At 52.8% G+C, this 12,967-nt stretch overlaps 1 protein-coding gene across 2 annotated transcripts in view; it reads right to left on the reverse strand.

The window, feature by feature from the left end:
• Window positions 1–1,103: 1,103 nt before the first annotated feature.
• Window positions 1,104–12,967, reverse strand: part of tio (tiptop) — a 49,107-nt gene continuing 37,243 nt past the window's right edge. For both annotated transcript variants that reach the window (XM_066740782.1, XM_066740781.1), the window contains 2 exons: window positions 11,747–11,990; window positions 1,104–8,244 (listed from right to left, as the gene is read on the reverse strand). In XM_066740782.1, coding sequence (XP_066596879.1) covers window positions 4,506–8,244; window positions 11,747–11,990 — 3,983 coding nt within the window. In that variant the 3' untranslated portion in view covers window positions 1,104–4,505. The remainder of the gene's footprint in view (window positions 8,245–11,746; window positions 11,991–12,967) is intronic.

Consider the following 12,967-nt stretch of genomic DNA (forward strand, 5'->3'; position numbering starts at 1 on the left):
ATTGTGTTATGGAGAACCGTGCAAGTGCGCGATTTATCCTCATAGCGCGTGATTGGACTCGCGTCAGCGTTTCAGGATATAATGAACTATGTGTGTATAGATATAAGGGGGAGGGGGGGGGGGAGGGATTTTTCATTTGGCATAAATCAATAGGGTAGTAAAGAAAGACTCATTAAATCGAATCGATGACAGGGTAGATGCCGTTCGATTAAAGAGAGCATTGCCGTGGGTGAATGTGTACGTTCGGAGAAAAGCAACGACGTTCCGGAATGCATAAAATCTTTGGCAGTTGGACGAGAGAGCAGTGGCGAGTGGTCAGATCGCAGCTCGATAGTGGTTTCCTCGGGTTCTTAGCCGGAGGCCTGGCGAGCCTATTAGTTGCATGGCGCTCTCCTCCGCTCGTTGTTCTCTTCCTTCCTCTCCGTCGTACTGCACGCTGCACGGCCGATTGAATGAATCCCCGAGATAATGGCCAGCTAATGGCGAAGCAGAAGCAACAAGCATTTGCGGCAGCCAAAACTTGCGATCCGCTTCTTGGAATTCTCGCAATTAAAAACACTCGATTCTCTCCTCTCTCTCTCGACACGCCTCTCTTATTTTTTTCAAATATATATATATATATATATATATATAAAGAGAAACTCATCCCTCTCTCTCTCTCTCACTCTCTGTAATTTATTATATATAGTGTGTATATATATATATATATATATATATATAAGTACTACTAGCTTACACCGCTTCACTTTAGCTATCCAGCTTTAATTCAACTATACCCGTATTGCTTTCCCTACAGCAATCGTAAAAATTTACGAACCGGCCGATAAATTGGAAATCGAATTTGCCCTTTTCCGGCACTCCGGATTTATCGAGGCTTATCAGTGCGAGCAAATAGAGAAATAATAAATTTCATAAAACTCGCATTGAAAACTCAAATTAAAAGCAGTTCTCGCATAAATCTGTAAAATTGATTGCACAGAAATTTATTCCCCTATACATTTGTACGGGGTATGTTAAGGTTTCGTTGTGGAAAGGGGTGGGGTGGAGGGGGGAGGGGGGGGGGGGAGGCTGAACAAATAAATCGATGCACTGTTTTAGTTTATAACATATATATTTATTTGAGCTTTAATTGCATTTTAAAATACAACCGAAATAATTAAATAATGACAAATCTGGTAAAATGGTTTCAAGAGTCGCGTATACATGATGCATTATCTTTGTGGTTGCGCGTATGTACGTGTACGTGTGTGTGTTTATTGTTTTCGTTTAGATATATATATCGCATGGTTGGCCTCTGTTCTCTCTCGGCTAACGATCCATCAGGGTCGACGCTGCATAGACGTTTGATTCGTTCGCGTTATAACCAAAATCTCCTCTCTGTCCATTTTACACGTACACTCCTTTATAATCTTTCCTTCTCTCCTTCTCTCTCCTCTCTCTCTCTCTCTCTCTCTCTCTCTCTCTTGCCTCATTTTTTTCTCTCTTTAATTTTATGGCCATGCATATACGGCGTCTATGTAAAAGTCCAATGTGTCATTACGCACCCACGCAGATTCGTGTTTCGTTCATCACACTCTCAGCAGTCGTATATAATTACAATAATAATATTAATATTATTATTATGTCGATAAATACCTTTAAAGTCCGCGATGGAAGAGTTAGAGTTTACAAGAAATACGTATACAAGTGTGTTCCGTTTCTTTTCGCCCTTCATCTCAACGTATAGCTGCTAGCAGCCTAACTTTTGCTCCCATTCTCTCTCTCTCTCTCTCTCACTCACGCACACAAGCACAACAACCGACCACTGTCGTCGTCGTCGTCGTTACACGTACGCCCAAATAACGCACCGAGTTATCACTACCTCGCATACTCCTCGTCGTTACAATACAATAATCATAATTATAATCAATATACACAGCGTTCGCGATAATTCGAGTGATAATAATGACAATATTTTACACGTAAAATGACGCGTTGGCTCGCTCTCTCTCTCTCTCTCTCGCTCTCTCGCTCTCGTTCTCGTTCTCTCTCTCTCTCTCTCGCTCTCTCGCTCTCGTTCTCGTTCTCTCTCTCTCTCTCTCCGGCGCAATAAATATTAATCTGAACAAAGAAAATTTACAATGGTCTTTAGGCGCGCGCACGCGCCACCTCGGAGTCCGAAAAGCTGTGTTCCTGGTACCGTGCGTGTCACAGGGACTTCCGGTCTACTCCGACGTCGCGCGCTTAATATACTTTTCTCTCTCGCACACTCTCCCTTACCCTTCCTCTCTCTCTCTCTCTCTCTCTCTCTCGTACTATCACGCACAACACACACCGTTTCATGGACTCGCGCGCACACTCGGTGTATATATATACCTATATACGAATTAATGAATTCGCGAGCCACGCTATTGCACCGCAACTTCAACCTGAACTTCCTGGCAACTTTAGCGCGCCTCTCCCTTATCGCAATCCCATCCGTTCTCGCTAGCATCGGCCAGCGCTCGACCAATCCCAATCCACCGTTAAAAAGGGCTCCAACCGGTATTTCATGGCAATAAAATATCAACAAAGAGATTTCTATACAGGGTCGAGCCCAAACCTCTAACTTACTTCGCTAATCAACTACGCCTTATATCCTAAAGGTATACATGCTGACGATCTTACGACAGATGATAGGTAAAACTTTGCCTCTCTCTCTTCCTGCTTCTCGCAATTCCTACGTCCCAATTCAGACCCTCCCTCTCCTCTGGTGCAACTCCTCTCACAGTCTTTCCTTTCTACTTCCGGCAGGATAATTTTTCTTCCCGACTATATTATACTTTTTTTTTATCTCTATCTTGTGTGTCTTGTCGTAAACGTCCTTAAGTATTTATAAAATCACAAACTTGGCCGCGCGCCGAGCCCCGTGACTCAGCGGTGCCGCGAGATATGGTGGCATCACAATTTAATTAACGCTCGTTCAGCACCCACTCCGTCATCATCATCATCATCATCTTCGTATCTACCAACGTTTCTCTCTCTCTCACACACACACACATACACACACTTTCTCACGCTTTCTCTCCGGGCATGCGAAAAAATTGTTGCGAATGCGGATGGAGCGACGGATTTTTCCTAGAGGAAGTTTTCAAACGGAGGTAGAAGCAACTGCAGGGGCTCATCTGCGAGAAAGAACCGACGCAGCCCAAGTAAATTAGTCCCTTCGCACAAAGATGGACGAATTTGATGGATCATAGACTTTCGTTCGAAAAGCGTCGATCGACGATTCGATAATACGAGGAAGAACGGTGAATCGTAAAATTGTATACAGTCTGAACTTTGTTCTGTAAAACGATCGAGAAAAGAATATATACATATAGCTTTCTTATTGTGATTGATTGTAGTTGTGTGGCACTATAATCGACTTTCTCGCGATCGTTCAGAATGCTCATCGTGGCTTGGAAGAGTCAGGAGTATAGGTATATACTGTCGGGGATGTAACGAGGGGCAATGGAGGATGTTGAAGAGGATGATGAAGAGAGGGACGAGGAGGAAGTAGTAGGCGGATGGAGAGAGACGATACGCGGTGCTGCTGTGCATTCGCAATCTCGTGCCAGCAACTCAGGAATGACAAGACATGGCGGCCGCGACGCAGTGGCCGAAACGATCGCCGAGCAACGCAAATGGAGAACGAGGCGCGTGTATTCGCCATCTGAAAAATCATCATTGACGCGCTAAAAATCGTATACGATGTGGTACACGTGTACATACTGCAGGGGAAAGGAAAAAGAAAACGTGGAAAGCCCTCGAAGGTCGAGCCGTGTGCGCGCGCGACAGTATATACTTCGTACGGTAGTCAGTCAATGAGTTTAGAATCTTCGCTGCTTCGATAATTAAGTGAGAGATACTCTTTACATCGCTAGAATAATTACGTTTAATTTTACATAGAACTACGGATCGTGATATCCTGCCTCATATAGGAATAGAGGCGAAAGACGCTTTGACTTTTTCCAAGCAAATATTGGGGTGTGTTGTCGTTCAACCGCTAATTAAGCCCAACATGCACGTTAGAAAAGATTGGTGTCGACATGATCCAAGAGTGAAGAATAGGAAAGTAATCGAGAGAGATGTTCGATAAAGGATTACATATTATATTTATATATATATATATATATTTGTGTGTGTGTGTGTATATATAAAATTCGAAAAAAGGGACTGGGAGAATTTAGACTCGTGTGACTTAGTGTTTGTGTCTGTACGTGTGTGTGTGTGTGTGTGTGTGTGTGCGCGCGCGCGCGTGTAGCAGAGCGCTGTGCATTTTGGGTTTAACCAGGCGAATCCGCAGCAGGGCAACGATAATCGGATGAGCCGATACGAGGAGTGCAGCCACGTCACACAGCCTCCCTGAGCGCGCAAGCCCGACGATCGTCAACGAGGTCTGGCGCGTTCTCGCGGGGCCAATCCTCCAACCACATCGCTACTTACAGTCCTTACAGTATAGATACACTTATGTACAGGTGGCACCGCTACTTACGGGGCTCGGACTATACATACTTGCTGGACAACTGTTTGGCCAGCTCCGTATACTTGAGAAACTTGGAGTGCGGGCTCTCCTCGAGGGGAGAGGCCGCCGCTGACTGGGAGGAGGGGCTGCCGTTGGCCTGGGGGATCGGGGGTGATTTGCGCTGGGCGATCGGCGGAGACGCCGCGCTGTGGCTGCTGGGGCCGCCGGACCCGCCCTGGGAGACCGCCGCCGAGGCGGCCGCGGCCATGGCGGCGGCCGACCTCCCGATGGTCAACGGGTCGGGGATGACCCCGTCCTTCACGAAGTGCATCTTCGACAGGTGGTGCCTGTAGGCGCCCTTCGAGATGAACGGTGTGTCGCAGAAGGCGCACTTCATTATGGAGTCGGCCGTTACCACCGCGTCGTTGCAGGCCCAGCTGAAGGCCAGTATGGCGCCGGGGGTGGGCCCGGCCCCGGGTCCCGGTCCCGTGACGCCAACGGTGCTACCGCCGCCGCCTCCGGGACCGATGGCGCCGGAGGAGCCGCCGCCGGATCTGCCGGAGCCGCTGGCGCTGGGTCCGCGAGTCTCCGTCTTGTCGCAGAGTTTCTGCAGGGCCGCCAGTGGATGACTGCTGGTCTTGCGACCTTGGGAATCGACGGTGGTCCCGGTGGTACCGCCGCTCCCGCCGGACAACGAGTCGAACATCGAGGAGAGGGCACCCAGGCTGCTGGATGCCTTGGCGTCCGGGGTGCCGCGCGGGGTCACCGACCTGTCGCTGCTCGCCGGGCTGCTCGTGCTGTTCCTGCAGGGACTCCGGGCGACCTGCTCCACCTGACTGATGGACCTCGGCGTCGGTGGGTTCATCCTCGGGGACGGTGCCTCTCTGCCCTCCTCGGAGGACTCGTGCACGCTGGAGCGCCGATGGTTGTAGGGTGGTCCTCCCCCCTCCTCCTCGTCCCTCTCGTCCAGCAGCTCCTTCTTCACGAACACCTCCCTCGGCGGCGGCTGCTCCTGCTGCTCGTTACCGCTCGTCTTCTCCTCCGTCTCCTCGTCGCGCGGTTCCTTCTTCACCACCACCTGCTGCTGCTGCGCCGTCGTCGCAGGGGTGGACTCCTCGTCCCCCGACTCCTCCGGTGTTGGATGGTGCCGGGTCGCCGGAAGCGGCGTCGACTGCTTCTCGGGGGTGACCCTGTGCTGGGCGTGCGACCCCGTCGACTCCCGTCTCTCGTGGGACGCCGAGGACGAGGACTCGAGTCGCCTCTCGGGGGTCATCGTGTCGGTCCTGTTGCTGCCCCTCTCCGAGATCGAGCTGGACTCGCTTCCGCTGCGCTCCCTCCTCGACGCCGCGTTGCTCGCGTTGTAATGCTGCTGCTGCTGCTGCTGCTGATAGGATCGCAGGAGGTTCATGGTCTGCGGGTCCACCAAGGGTTTCGTGTAGTCTACGCTCTCGTCGATGCCCAATCTCTTGAGGATGCTGGTCCCCATGGGGGCGCCCGGCTGGGCGTGATGCAAACCGGGCGTGCCGTGTCTCACGCGAGAGTCGAAGCTCTTCTCGATCAGCTTCTCGATGGCGTTGAGCACGGACGGCGATGACGAGGTCCCGGTTGATTCGTTGGCGTTCGGTGTGGGCGTATCCTTGCCCGGTGTGGTGGCGTCGCTGGCGGACGACGGGGACCGATGGTGTCTCGAGGACACCGAGGAGGAGTCCTCGTTCGCGCTCTTGCGACCGCTCTCCGTCGGGGGCAGAGTTGCCGGCAGGTGATTGGACATGAGAGCGTTCTTTAGAAAGTTCCTCTGATGAACGCCCACCGTGCCCGCGCCTATGCATTGTCGTATGTGCTCCACGAATATGGTAGTCTCGATCTTATCGCCGCACTTCTCGCACGTTATCCTCCCGGCGTGCTTGCCCAGTCCGTGGCCGAGGCCGCTGGCGGCGTCGCCGTTCTTGAACTCGTTCTGGGCGCGCTCCAGCTCCAGGAGCTTCCTGACAGGCAGGGACTTTTTCCGCTTCTCCCGAGTCTGTCTTCGTCTGCCCCCGCTCTCGGTGATGGAGCGCATGATGTGCTCCTTGTAGTGGGAGTTCTTCACCATGTGATTGCTGAGCTCCTTGAGGGAGCTGAACGCCTGGTCGCAGACCTTGCAGGTGAGGACGGCGCTGACGTGGCTGCTGGTGGCACCGGCGCCCGGTCCCCCGTTGCCGCCCCCGTGCGGACCGGAAGCGGCGCCCGGTGGGATACCGGCGCTGTTTCCACCGCCGCCCACGTTGCCGCCGCCTCCACCGCCCCCGCCGCTCCCACCGCCGCCCTTGCTCTCGTCCGAGGACTTCCAGGATATGATCTGCTCCTGGGAGATGATGTTCGTGTAGTGCTGGGTCTGCTGCATGTGCGAGGTCATCTCTGCCAGAGAGCGGAAGCTCTGGCCGCACCACATGCACTTGAGGATCTGTCTGGTTTGTTCGGCGCCCTTCCCCAACCAGACATCCTGTCCGCGAACCAATTTTCTGGGCAAGGGCATCGTTTCTTTGATCAGGAGATTCAACTCGGAGGGACTCTGCTTGCTCGACGGCGTGGACGAGCCACCGCCGCTGCTGGAGCTCTGCTGCTGATGGGACTGCTGGGGCGGCGGTATCGACGGCAGGGAACCTTGCTGGGAATGTAGGGCGGAGGCCGGTGGTGGTACCGGCATGTTGACGCCGCAGTGCTTAGCCTCCTTCATGTGCGTCGTCATGGCCGCGAGGGTGGGGAAGCTCTGCTTGCACCAGACGCACTTGAGGACGTCCTTGGCCTGATCGGCACCCTTGTTCAGCCAGTGGGACTGCCACGCGCTGTGCCGGCTGCTGCTGCCGCTCGACGTGCTCGAGGGCGGATTGGTACCGCTGTTGCCGCCGCCTCCGGACGACCGGAAGAGGTCGTCCCCGCCCAGTTTGCTGAGCTCGCTCATCTTCTCCAGCGCCTTGGTGGCCTCGCTCGGCTGATACGGCTTGTCCAGGGCCGGGGGCGGCTTCATCTTTCCGTTCCACAACTGGTGATGCTCCACCACGCCTCCCGTGCTCTTCGGGGAAAGCTGCTGCTGACTAGTGGCCGCGGCCGCGACCGCGGCCGCGAAGTACGGGAAATGCGAGGCGACGACCGGCGAGGTCCAAGGCGAGACCACCGGCGGCCTGGCGAAGGCCGAGGTGGCGCCGGCCGAGGGCACGTCCGGGTGACCGGCGACGCTTCCGGAATTGCCGGCCACTCTCGAGGACTTCCGGGGCGGCGGAGGCGGCGAGTCCTCCGGTCCCGGGCGTTTCCTGCTGGGCACCGAGAGGTCCAGCGGACCGTTGTTGGTCTCCGTCGACGAGGACGGCGTCGGTGGTTTGCTCAGGTTGAGGATCTGCTCGTCGTCCTCCTCCTCCGTCGACGATGCCTTTCGCGTGCTGAAGTCGAGGACGGCGGGCAAGGGGGTGGCGGATGGCGAGCCGTCGCTCGTCGGCGAAACCAGGAGGCCGGGGGTGGCGGCCGGTGGAGAACAGGAGGAGGATACCAGGGGTGAGACCGAGCTGCGCGACAGTGGCGAGTGACCCAGGAGTAGACGCTGATGGGTCTGCTGTAGGTAAGCCGCCATCATGGCGGCGGAGTGGGGTGGCAGCAACGGGTGATTTCCCAATGGCAGAGGCACGATACTACTTGGACTCGCTGGACTCGCGCTGTTTCGTTGCGCCACTGGCGGGGGACTACCGATCACCGGACCGGACGATTCCCGAGAGTCCCTCGACGGGCAACGCGGACTCATTGGCTCCCTGAAACAGAAAACAGTCGCCGCACGTTCGATCATTCCTTCCACTCTGACTTCTTCGCACCTATACACACACGCGCGCGCGCGTGCGTTACGCGGCTGATACACGATTTAAAAAAAAAAAAAAAAAACGCCAGACACGAATACATCTCTTTCCACGCTTCATATATATCAACATCCAGATATAGAGACGATGCGCGTCACGTTTAGAGCTCTATTGCTTTGCAGAAATCATTAATCCACCGGTCGTACATGGAAACTACGATTGAATCGTTAATCATCGGCTATAAATTGTGGGTGATCGATTCACGAGCTTGGATATAACACGAGTGTGGCTTGTTAATATGCGCAATAGCGATATTATGCCGATGAGATGCCGCGGATTATTTAGCTCCGAGCAAAGAGATAATGGAACTGGACGTAGGATTATTAAGTCGTGTTAAAATACCTGCGTCGAAACTTGGCGCTTCAGCGTGATGGCGCGAGTTCCGCTGAAACAAAGATCGACGTACGCGAACCAATATAAGCTCAGTCCCTACACATCTATACGTATACAGTCTTACCACTATCGTTCCACAGGATTACGGTCCGGCCGGAATTTTTCGATCTCGAATGAAAAAGCAAAAACCAGCAAAAAAAGGGGGTGGGGAAGAGAGAAAAAGAAAACGTAACAGAGCCGGACAAGGGTGATTAATCACGATAACCGAGCGATAAATTTCTTGTAATCTATCCACGAGTAGCTGCATAACGCAGGTGACGCCGTGACGTTAATATTTCATAAGCGTCCCGGCACGAGAGTCAGCGAGTAAACAGCTTTCCCCTTGGCTCGCGGGCGGGACGAGAGCGATGAATAGCCGGAATCGGCGCTGTGTGTAGTCGAGCTAATAAAAAAATTCTCCCGATCGATAATGGCCGCGCGCGAGCGAGCTACGATCCCGATCCTCCAGCAGCCCCAGCCTGCCGCAAGAACGAGGCGCGTTTCGCGCGCGCACCACACCAATGGAGATGACGTGGCGCGCTCGCTGCTCTATTTCGTCGAGCCTCCGTGCTGTGCGTTGTGCCATTGATCCGTCCGGATTATCGCCGGCTCGATTGCATCCCAATTATTTCAACGGTCCAATCACGGCTCGAGCGCGTCTAAACGCACCTGGATGATGACGTTAAAATGTTAATGCGGATCAAAGTCGGACCGGGACCTCGCGATCTCTCCGTCCGAATATGCCGTAAGCCACGTGCATCGGTGTGTCGCCGATGTGCGCGTTAAACGCTGCAGTTGTCCGAGGAACGATCCTGTTGCAGGAGCGATAACGATCGTGGACCGATCGCGAAGCAGGCTGTCGATAAAATTTCAGACTTTATCAGCTCGATGACGCGTGCGACCCTTCGCGCCCGGTACTGGATCGAGGGCCTCGATGATGAAGTTCCAACCAGCTTCTGTATATATGTATATGTGTGTGTGTGTACCGTTACTCTACTGGTCATTGTTCGTGATTTTTCCATCTCCGTTTAACGCGCATCGACCAATACAGTCTTCGGGCATTGTAGGTATATGCGTGCGAGTCTGCAGAGGCGATTGTTTCAAGTTTATCGATATTTTTGTCCATCGACGCGTGGCTTCGAGATCCAGAAACGAATGTGGGTCATAGGTGAGCGGATAAAAACTGGACGATCCGGGGAAGCGTTGAATAATTGAGTGGCGAGCGTGTAATAATGAACGTCGGTTAAATGGGACCGCGAGAGGAAAAAAGGACCATAATCGATAGTCGATTCAAGGGATGGAATGAATAAACTCGTGTCGAGACGGAGACGATCGGCTGCGCGTCGAAGGAAATTCTTCATGAACAGTGACGTGTCAAAAATGGAATAAATTGGGAGTATAAAGGGGGGGGGGTTGAAATTAAAAATGGAGAAGGATAAAGGACGAAGAGGGGGTGGTACAGCATAATTGATACCTGCGTGTCGATACGGGAGAGTCGGGCACGTGGTGGCTCGGTGGACGTCGGATCTCCGAAGGAACCGATGAGCGACCGGAAGTAGTACCTCGGCAGTAGCCGCGTTGGCGCGTGTCCCGGTGGCTCTGGAGCTCGCGGCGCGCGGTACGTTCCAGTCCTGTCGACGGCCCGCTCGTAACTGACTCCTCCTGACTGAATGCCGAATGCGTGGCACGAGATGAAAGGGGAGCACCGCCACGCATGCAGGGGAAGTTTTTGGGGGCTGAGGGACCAAGGGGAGAGAAGCTTTAGCGGTCGCCGCGCCGCACCGCACCGAGCGGTGGTGGGAGGGGGGGGGGGGATGTGCAGCTAAGGGGAGGGGGGTTGCTCGGTGGCGTGCAGGCGGCGGCGGCTTCCTGGAGGGGGAAAACTGTGTGTAACACGTGCCTATCTCTATTAGCCGAGTGACGTTGCGCGCCAGCCACCGATATCAGACCTGACACCAGCTTATTTATCCCCCTACAACCTCCCCCCCCCCCCCTTGCGCGCCTACTCACTCGCTTTTGACTCGTGCTCGGAGACCGACGATTTGTTGCCCCTCAAACAGACCCTGACACACACACCACGGCAACTTCAAAGCTACGCCCGATGATTTAGCTCCTTTATTATGAAGCGGATAAGCGCTTAATGAGTCTCAGAAGCGACAGTGTTGATCGAAATTTAGACTCCCGCTTTGTTTGATCAGAATTTAGGATGTTTGCCACTCTCGCGGGAGACGCTGCTCGCTGATTTGTGATTCCAATTATCTCTCTACCTTAGTTTTTATACCTTCCAACCGTGCGCGGGTTTGTGGTTTTTCACCGCGAACGAATCAGCGAGCAGCGAGCTTTGCGACTCTTCGGTGGCCAATGGGCGAACGGAACACGGATGACTGCTCTCTTCCGAATTATTAGAGTCATAATAGCGATCAGTATATGAGCCACTGACCATGCACGTATATATATATATAGGTTATATCGCGTACAGACGAGGATAACCCGTGCTTTTTCCAGATGGCGGCGGCATAAAGCGCTTTGCGATTTCGGTCCTGCCGCTGAGATGCATAATATTTGTAATCAAAGCAATTACGGGACCAATTCGATGAACGCGCGCACGCGCTTCCCAACCCGATAATTTCCACGCGAATAACATCCGATTGGCGCTAGACCAACGCGCGCCATGTCACTCTGGCTCCTATTCCGCAGGGTGATAAGAGTTGGCTCTTCGGGTTCATCGACGAATAACGCGAGGCGACCATTCGCCAGATCTTAACAGGATGTTTCGTCGCGTTGATTACTCTTTAATCATTATTTTCACGCCTTGTGCTCTTTTCGCTCCTGCAACTCTTCATCGCGTTTCCGTTCTCCAGCTGCGTTTATCGCTTCTCAAAAGTGCATTAGACGCGTGGTTTCCCGTTAAAGTTGTAGTTGCGCCTGTGTGTGTAGATGGGAGTATAATCGTGGTTGTTTATATGGAGAAGAGGAGGAGGTATATACAGGGTTTGGAAAAGTGGAGAGTTTCGAAAGAGGAGCTTACCTGTCCGGAGGACCCGTGTCCCTGAGGATGGTGGGATTTAATCTAGCCGAGGCCGAGGGTGGGGGTGTTGGTGGCGAGGCTTCATCGTCGTCCTCCTCGTCGGTTGCTTCCGCTTCCTCGTCCTCCTTGCTGGCAGGTGCGCAGTTTCTCTCGCTCGAACTGATTGGACCATCCTCGTCGGCGCAGTCCCCTTCTTCACCCTGGAGGTCTGTACCGGGACCCGAACCTTCCACGCCGTCCTCCCCTAAAATCACGTTCATCATATCTCTATAAATCCTCCGATCCTCCAATTCCCAATCCTCAAACTCTACTCAACCTTATCGGAATCTCTCTCCAAATTCTCTCTCTACACCTATACACACATACATACACGCACTCGTTTATTCCCAATTCCTCATCGCTTCATCCTCGCAGTCGATAATTACGTATACATAGAATACCGAATTACGCAGCATCATTGATCGGTCTCATTACATCATTCACATTCACAAGTATAGTTGCGTGTATATCACAGTGTACGTGTACAAGGAAGACCAGAGTGGCGCTAAAAATAATGCGGAACGATGGTGCAAATAAATGGACGTCTTGCGAAAATAAATTTGGGAAACTTTTTTCCTTACGGGGGAATGGGACGCTATAAATTTTTCCAATAGGCGCGCTTAGTCATTTAGGTGATTCACAGTTAGCGATGTCGTCATGGGCTGGACGTGGCGAACAAGCCAGGCAATCAAAGCCACGCGAAATTCATGGTACACGATGAATTTAAATGCCGATTCGACTCACGCTCAAATTGCCTTTCCTAATGCACATTTTCACGATTGGCTTTATCGGTAGCGCGCGCGTCAAACATATCCGATTGGCAGCGCGAATTTTCCTCGCGTTTCGAGCACTGTAAATCTTTTCACCGTTATCGCGAGGATGGAACGACGAAATTAAGTTTGTCGATTAAAATCTTTCCACCAAATTTATCTCCTCGACGTCTCGCGCTTCTAATGGATTTTCTTAGTTTCTGTCAAAGCGTATGCGCGACGGTCCTCGTATAATCCCGAAATAAAACCAGCGATAATATCGAATCGTCGTTGAAATACCCGCAAAGATTCTACATCGAAATTTTGTTTCGTTTACGAATGGACGTTAGTCCCGAATCAATCAACTCGCCTCGCAACCTGACGAAAATCTATTTTGCCTCGCTTCAAGCTTTTCATCAGCGTCCTTGCGCGC

The sequence above is a fragment of the Prorops nasuta genome, unplaced genomic scaffold (genome assembly GCF_024137725.1).
Source record: "Prorops nasuta isolate Cenicafe-Biocafe unplaced genomic scaffold, Cenicafe_Pnas_1.2 PNAS00024, whole genome shotgun sequence".
NCBI classification, from domain to species: domain Eukaryota; kingdom Metazoa; phylum Arthropoda; class Insecta; order Hymenoptera; family Bethylidae; genus Prorops; species Prorops nasuta.